We start from the raw sequence: 9,062 nt of genomic DNA, 5'->3' as shown, positions 1-9,062 counted from the left end.
CACGGCATCCTTTCATGTTCTCCTCAGCCATTTGTATATCTTCTTGGGAGATACACCTTTTAAGCCCTTTGTCCATGTTTCAATTGTGTTGTTCATCTTTTTTGGTTTTGCATTCCCTGAGTTCTTTATATATCCTGCATACTAGACCCTCCTCAGATATCTCATTCTGTGAGATGTCATTTCATTTTCATAGTAGAGGAAGTTAAACAACACAAACATACGTTGTCTTTTCCTGACTAAACATGCATTTGGTTGCTCTAAACTTCTGTTTTCCAGAATCTGATAAAGTTTGCTCTGACAGTATTTGTCATGTTTTTTTTGTATTTCTTTGAAGGGAGGGCCACTTGGAGTTCCCTAGTTTACTATTTTCCCTCTAATACATAATTTTTGATACCATTTAGGCTATCTTAGTAATCATTATAAAGAAAAATTTGGGATTTTGTTACACTTATATTTATATTTTGTTTTNACCGTTTAGGCTATCTTAGTAATCATTATAAAGAAAAATTTGGGATTTTGTTACACTTATATTTATATTTTGTTTTCTATTTCACTGATTTCTTCTTTTAGTTTTTACCTGTTTTCTTCTTTATTATTTATCTGTTCATGCTTTTGGATGTGCTCTGCTATTTCACACCCCTGTCTCCAGCAGTTTGAATTAAATGCTTAACTTCATTTTTTCTCTTTTCTCTTTCCCTCTCTTTAAATGAGGTATTACCTCTACACAGAATGTGCACCAATCTTTAGCATAGCAAGAAGGTCTTATGTATGCATATGTCTGCATCACTATTATACAGATCAGAATATAGCATCCTCACAGGCATCAAAAGGCTCCCAGTCAAGTCCAAATCAACAGTCCCTCGAAGGGAACTGTAACTTGGAATTCTTAAAATATAAACTAATTTTGCCTGTTCTTGAGTTTCAAAGAAATGGAATTCTGTAGAATATATTTCTTATATGTTCCACTTCTTTTACTAAACATCTTTCTGTCTGTGCAGTTGCATGTAGAAGTAGTTCATTCCTTTAAAAATATTTAATAATATCCCCCTGCATGACTGTAGCACGATTTATCCTTTCTATTGTCCATGCACCTTTATATCGTTTCCACTTCCAGTTATTATGAGTAAGGCTGTTATAAACATGCTTGTACATACTTGTGGTGGACATAAACACTCATTTCCGTGAGGCACGCATACCACAGAGGAGTGAAACGACTGCACTGTAGGAGGGAAGGCATATATTTAAGGCTAGTTTTCAAGGACGCTTCCAAATAGACTTTCTGAATTGATTGTACCAAATTGTGCTCCCAGTGAGCAATGTAAATTGCTCCATATCCTCAGTCAGCTCAATCCATTTTTATTAAGCTGAGTATTATTTCAACGTGGTTTTATTTTGTTAAGAATTTAATTAATTAATTTATTTATTTATGAGAGAGAGAGAACGAGCCTGGGCAGGAGGTAAGTGAGAGGGTCAAGCCGACTGCATGCTGAACCCAGAGCAGGACATGGGGGCTTGATCCTACAAACCTGAGATGATGACCTGAGCCAAAATCAAGAGTCAGACACCTAATCAACTGAGCCACCCAGGTTCCCCTCACTGTGGTTTTAATATATATATTCTGGTGGCTAATTATGTTGTGTATCTTTTATATGCTTATTAGCTATTTGTATTTCCTATGTCATAAGTATATGTTCTAGTCTCGCCCATTTTAAAAACTGGATTTTTCTCACTTTTCTTATTTGTAGGAGTTCCTGATGTATTCTGGGCATTAAGTCTACAACTTAGCATCAAGTTATTAAAACAACTATGGGTAGAAATAGAGACAAATAAAGAAAATACTGTTAAAATGTTAATAATTCAAGAATATCATTATTTGGGGCACATCATATTCCCATTCTACAAATGATGAAGTTCTTAAAAATCATACATACAGTATGTAATATAACTGGGCTGCAACCTAGAACCTAGAAACCAAATACTTGATTGCAACAATACAACTCTTCCCAAAAAAGAAGACAGGTAAGAAGAACTGGTAATGGGGCCCATAAATGGAGATGTGAGTGCTAACTGCATGTTATTTTGTGTTCTCCTTATAACCATTTGGGAACCTCTGAGAGGTAACACAGCTCAAGATCCACCCTAATGATTCAGAATTCTCCTGAGCACTTCAGCCACTCCAGAGACTGCTCCTACTATCCTTTTGTTGTCCTCATTTCAATGGAACTGTTGTGGCATAGTATGCCCTGCCCTCAGAAAGACCTTTGGATGGAACAGAAGGACAAGGGAGTGCTGGGGATTCCCTTCTCTGCCTTGTCCTTGATTTTGACCTCAGAGGGTTTACTGAGCTCTTTGACTCAGATGACTTAGGACAAGATGCCCTCAGTCTTGCAGTCTCCACTTTGCCCACTCCTGCAGCCAATACACCTGCAGCAGATTCCTCCTCAACACTCACGTGTTTTTACTGGTTTTGAAATACTAATTTGATCCTTCTTCCTTCACCAGATGAGAAAACTTGGTAAGACTATTAAAGGATGGAAAGAGAAGGCACAAGGTGAACAAAGGTAATAATCTGGCATATATTGAGTGAATTGGTTTCAATATCTCCATAAATTTGGCTTTTAAAATTCAACTGATTTTGTCCAAACACTCACATTCTTAGGGCTAAAGCCTCTGTAATTAGGTTTAGCCAAGGTATTTTCCCCACAGTGGATCTACCTTATCAAACCACACCTGCAATGTCAAATTCCCTGTGAAGAAGAACCATGGTCCTCACCTAGAGGAGACATAAGCAGACTTCCCTGGAGTCAGTATTGATCCTTTGCGAGGGGATTTTTATGCCTCTGTTGAGCTGGGTTTGGAAGACACTAAGTGGGTATGGAGGGTAGGGAATGGGAGATTTGGCGCATGAAAGACCTTGGAATCAGAACTGAAATTTAGTATTTTCTCTTGGTTCCTATGGATACCTCAGAATCTTCTTCTTAAAAGAAATGTCAGATTAGACAATGCATGGCTCTGTGACCCTATCCTCTTGATTCATATGTCATTTTTAGAGAAATGAACTTAAAAGTGGATGTTAAATCTAGGGAAAAGGCAGAATACTAGGAGAGAAAGGTTGACAGTACACATGATTTCCTTTCAGAAGCTTCCTGACCCTGGGGGCAGATTCACAGTCACCTGGGGAACATTTTCAACTCCACATTTGCATTAGAGAATAATATGCTTTCAAAAACAAATCAGGAGAGGTCAGGGGTGTAGCCTTCTACTGCTGTGCCAGGGTCAGTGAGAGCTCCTATCATCTGACAGATCACAAGTCACACTCATCTCTGACTCATGGTGTCTCCCAGTGTTTGGCTTAAGTCAAATTAGCTCAAAAACCATGTGTTGTACACTTAGTCTGTACCAGCTTATTGTATTTGCTGTGAATAAATGAGTCAGATGAGGTCCCTGCCCTTGAACATCTTCCTGCCACAGAGAAAGAAAGTAATTTCAACGTAATGTTTCTAGCTATGATGGAAGTCCATGATGCTGAAGGTACACTAATGTATCTAGTATCTAGATGTTTGTGAATGTCTTTAATTGTAGAGTCTGTATGTGTTGGGAGTGAGTGGGAGTGGGGAATGGGAAACATGCGGGTAAGAAAGGAAGGTGTTCCTGGATAATACTTTTCCTAAATGGACTCTTTTAAAACCTGTAGTTATTAGCCAGATGAAGGTATAGAAATCTGCAATATCCTGTGGCTGTCCTTCCATTAAGTTAAACACAGATTACGGGCATCACTTAAAACTTTGTGAGAAGTGTTTAGTTGTATGCTCTCTCTCTCTCATCAGAACTGAGAATGTTTGCTTACCATTTAATTTTCCCTGCGATTAGAGACGTGTTAATTTCTACTGTGGGAAGGGTGTGAGCTGTGGTGGAGAAAGAAGCGAAGTCTAAAGGATCTGGGGAGACTCTAAGAACTAACCAGGTAGTATCTTCCACTGGATGGACAGTAATTCCGAAAGTAACGAACTTAAAATAGTGTGTGGTCTCAAAATTTATTTTTATGTCAGCTATTTCAGCAACAGACTACATTTTTCTTTAGAAGCCATTCTTTATTAGTTTGATTTAAGTAGTTGTGAGGTCATAAAGACTCACTTGGTCCAGTACATGCATTCATTAAACTATTATTTGCTGTGAATCTGTGATGTTCCTGGGACCACACTGACCTGGAGGATGAAACATGACCACAGTTTGGTTCTTCCTATCTGAGATTCTTGGCCTCAGGAGCTGGGTCTTTTTTCTCTATCCCTAGTACCAAGCATGTGCTTGGCTAATGACATTGGATCTACAAATAAGGTGACTGAGTATTCAAAGTGTGATGAATATTCAAGGAAAGTGATGCTAACTCTAGTAGTGTGGGTATACTTCTGAATAAAAGGATTATATCCAGCAAAAATCAGTGGGTATAAAAATACAGTGTGTCCTAGCTATGTGGCAGGGAAAATGGCTGGAAAGATGGGCTATGGTCTGATAAGGGAACCATAAATGATCATCCAATGGAGATGTGATTGTTCACGTTAATGTTTTATTTATTCATGTATTCTTTCAATGATGAATTAGAACCTATCCAGATGCCTAAGACTCCATCATCAGATTACACAGAGCATGATCATGTCTTTTGGAGAAAACTGGGCATTTTTTTCGTCCAGGAGTTCTTCACTTGAACTTCAGAGTGTTCTTCAATTAAGATGTGAACGTTACTTCTTTATTTGTATTTTACCCTAACTGGAATTCAAAATTTCCTTCTTGTTTGAATGTTGGTAACTAAGCCAAACTATCATTAGCAGCATCTAGGACTTTATTGCCAACAGAAATCACAGGTATTTTTATACCACATTGCAGGTGTTGAAGATACCTCAAAATCTCCTTTGAGCTCATTACTTTGAAATTAACTTAAGGTGGTTAATAGACCTGCCACAACATTTTGAAATCTAATGTGTTACTAGAGAAGCACATGTATTATTATACTACATATTTGCTTTCTAAAACTTTTTTTGAAAAACTCTACTTTGATATGATTGGTTTTCCTGGTAATCCTGTACATCCTATGGGATGTATTTAAAGCAATATATTGAAGAAAACAGTATATCTACTAAACAGATAAAGGATTAAAAGCCTAAACCTTTGCATAGGGTCTTAAATTTTAGACTTCACATTTCTCTCCCTTCTTTCTGAACAGTTCCATAAAATTTTATTATTGCTCCAAAAGTCTTGCAAATCTCTCCAAATAATGACACTCTTCCACCCTCTACCCTCCCAGTTTTATTGAGACATAATTGACATATATCACTATATATAGCATAATGACCTGATTTACATATATTGTGACATGATTACCACAGTAGGTTCAGTGAACATCAATCTTTTCCGATAGATACAACCAAAAAAAAAAAATAAGGAAAAAAATTCACCTTGTGAGAAGAACTCTTAGGATATAGACTTTCATATATATTATAAAGCAGTGTTAGTGATAGTCACCACATTGTCCATCCCATCCCTCAGATTTACTGATCTCATAACTGGAAGTTTATACTTTTTGCTCACCTTCCTCCAAATCGTTCTCCCCATACCCTCCACTCTGGCAACAAATCTGATGTCTTTTTCTATTACTTGCTTTGTTTGTTTTAGATTCCACCTAAAAATGAGATCATACAGTATCGGTCTTTGAGTAAATGCCACTTAGCATAATTCCTTCAAGGACCATCCATGGTACTGCAAGTGGTAGGATTCCCTAATTTTTCATGGCTGAATAATATTCCATTGCATATATACCACAATTTCACAATTATTCATTTATCCACCAATGGACAATTAGGTTGTTTTCATGTTTTGGCTATTGTAAATGGTGTTGCTATGAACACTGAGGTGCAGATATCTTTTCAAGTTAGTGTTTTCATTTCTTTTGTATATATACCCAAAGTGGAATTGTTGGATTATGTGGTAGCTCTATTTTATTTTTCTGAGGATCTTTCATAGTGTTTTCCATAGTGGCTGTACCAATTTACAATGCCACCAATAGTGCATAAGGGTTCCATTTCTCCACATCTATGCAGCATTTGTTATCACTTGTATCACTATGATGATTCTAATAGGCATGTGCTAATATGTGTCCCTGTGGTTTCACTAATGACTAATGAGTTGTATAAGTTCTTCATATATTCTATATATTAACCCCTTGTCAGATATATGGTTTGCCTCACCCCCTGTTCTAGGTTTCTCCAGTCGGTGTCTTATTCTTGAATAGTTGTTTGTTATTCTTCTTGTGAGGGGGACCAAAGTCAAGAACAAGCTATGTTCCCATCTGAGTGCATCAGAATGTGCTCTGGTCTTAAAGAACTCTACTAAAGCATATGATCAAATTATTTTTATTTACTTTAATGATAATCAATCATATAAGTCTCTATGTCATGTCTAAGAAAGGGCACAAAAGTGAAAAAGATACAGTTTTCAAAGGAGTTTTGAATCTCTGGGAGGAATAGACAGATAATGCAAGGCAGTGAGAGGTGATGGTGGATGGATTAGGGCTGTTTAGTTTGAACACAAAAAACTACTCAACCTGATGGCTTCAAATGAAATGTTGTGATTGTGTGTCTGCTATTTTTGAAGTTTACGAATGCTTAAGAATTCCAGCTGAAGCTGGGGATGGGATTGCCAAAGAGATAATGGCATACTATCCAATACTCCTTGGTTTCCCAGCTCTTTGAAAAACAGGTCGTTTTCTCCAAAACATGTCAGTTCTGTAAGGTACTTTGGCTCTTTTTGATTTCTTATACTTTATTGGCTCTCTTTCAGGGAAGAAACAAGAGTCTCATACCCAAAGAATTAAAAACAAAACAAAACAAAACAACAACAAAACACCATCATAAGACAGGGGAGGTGCGGCAACAGCAGCAAAAGACTCGAGTTGTAGTTGATGATAAAGTGATTTAAGTGCCAGCTTTACAGATTAATTGAATCTTTTTAGATTAGAAGTTTCCTATTCAGAATAAAGATGATTCTTTCGATCTACTCTACATTTGCAGATGACACAAAAGTGAACGCACCATCTTAAAACTATTACGTTTTCCAACACTGAGAATGTTCCAACTAAAACAGCGTGATCACCTTCTACATAAAGGGGATGCTTGGAATGGCTGGTAGTGATTGAGGGCAATTCCAAAGCCTTCCAAACCCAATTTATATAATTTCATAGGTTATATGGACCTCTGTTTAGCATGAAGTGACTTCTTACTGAAAAAAGAGACAAACTATGAGACAAACAAATCAGACACAGGTGGCAGAATTCCTCCTTCTGGGACTCTCTGATGACCCCCACACCCAGAAGCTGCTCTTCATTCTATTCCTGGGTGTCTACCTGGTCACTGTGCTTGCAAACATGCTTCTCATGTGCCTTGTTCAGGCTGACTCCCGGCTTCACACACCCATGTATTGTTTTCTCTGCAACTTACCTCCGGCTGACCTCTGTTTTTCTACCAACATCGTTCCTCAGGCCCTAGTCCACCTGCTATCCAGGAAGGTCATTTCATTCACACGTTGTGCAGCTCAACTTCTGCTCTTCCTCATTTTTGGGGGTACACAGTGTGCCTTTCTGGCAGTGATGTCCTATGATCGGTATGTGGCCATCTGCAAGCCTTTGCGTTACCCTAGCACCATGACTTGGAGGGTGTGTGTCCAGCTGGCGGCAGGATCATGGACCAGCGGCACTGTGGTGTCTGTGCTGGATACTACTTTTATACTAAGGCTACCCTACCGAGGCAGCAATAGTATTGCTCATTTCTTTTGTGAGGCCCCTGCACTGTTGATCCTGGCATCCACAGACACCCGCACTTCAGAGATGGCCATTTTCCTCATGGGCGTCGTGATTCTCTTCATACCTGTTTCNTGTCGTGATTCTCCTTGTACCTGTTTCCCTAATTCTGGTGTCCTATTGCCACATCATAGTGACTGTGGTCAGGATGAAGTCAGCTGTGAGGAGGCCCAAGGCATTCTCTACCTGTGGCTCCCACCTCCTGGTGGTCATCCTTTTTTATGGATCAGCAACTGTGACTTACATGACACCAAAGTCTTCCAAAGAACAGAAAAAACTGGTGTGTGTGTTCTATGCAATGGTGACACCCATGCTTAATCCCCTCATCTATAGCCTGAGGAACAAGGATGTGAAGGGAGCTCTGAGGAAAGTAGCAACAAGGAATTTCCCATGCAGGCTTGAAATCCGCCACTGAGGGTGAGAACCATCAGCTCCCTACCTGTATGACCTGAGTAGTTCCCTCAGCAAGACTGGAATATGCTAAGATCTTCACCCCTGGAGCTTGTTCTGGACCCACCCTCTATCCTTCATCAAGCACTTTCTTTGTAAAAGAAGAAGGACAAGCATTCAGGGCCAGTAGAAGGAGGGTCTGCTTTCTTCTCGTTGTTTTTTTGGCACCTAAAAGTTAGAAAGTCCTGTGAAGAACGTTCACCTTTTATAACGTTCCTGGAACCTGCAATATCTTTTTTTTATTATGTTATATAATACTATCAATCTACCTTAGATCATACTCCAATTCTTTTTTTTTTTCCTTTGGTATTTCTGAATATCTTTGCATCATCAAATAATCAATCATCAAGCATTACTTAACCACTTACTATGAGCCAGGTGCCATATGTCTATGTTCCTGCAGATGCGTCTGTGTGTTTGAAGTGGGTAGTGAAGAGCATGGGTAGAATGAAGAGAATATATGACTTCTGCTGAGCTTCTTACACTCATATTAGGCTCATGGATATTTTACCCATCAGATAAAGGTAAAGACAGGATTCTGAAAACTAACAAGAAATAGTGACATCCCAGGGCTAGCACAAGTGAGAAAGATGCTGGCACCAACCCTGGGCCTGAAGGACAACTCGGACTTGGAGGCGGTAGCTGTATATGGAAAACCATGAGACAGGAGTTGTNAATATATGACTTCTGCTGAGCTTCTTACACTCATATTAGGCTCATGGATATTTTACCCATCAGATAAAGGTAAAGACAGGATTCTGAAAAC

At 38.7% G+C, this 9,062-nt stretch overlaps 1 protein-coding gene across 1 annotated transcript; it reads left to right on the top strand.

Moving 5' to 3' along the window:
* Positions 1-7,288: 7,288 nt before the first annotated feature.
* On the top strand, positions 7,289-8,261 carry LOC100481899 (olfactory receptor 2D2). Its single transcript, XM_034665597.1, is given in 2 exon segments — positions 7,289-7,921; positions 7,923-8,261. Coding segments are annotated over 2 exon segments (972 nt in total).
* Positions 8,262-9,062: the final 801 nt, after the last annotated feature.

The sequence above is a fragment of the Ailuropoda melanoleuca genome, chromosome 8, assembly GCF_002007445.2.
Source record: "Ailuropoda melanoleuca isolate Jingjing chromosome 8, ASM200744v2, whole genome shotgun sequence".
NCBI lineage: Eukaryota > Metazoa > Chordata > Mammalia > Carnivora > Ursidae > Ailuropoda > Ailuropoda melanoleuca.
This window is presented reverse-complemented; position numbering and strand designations above follow the sequence as displayed.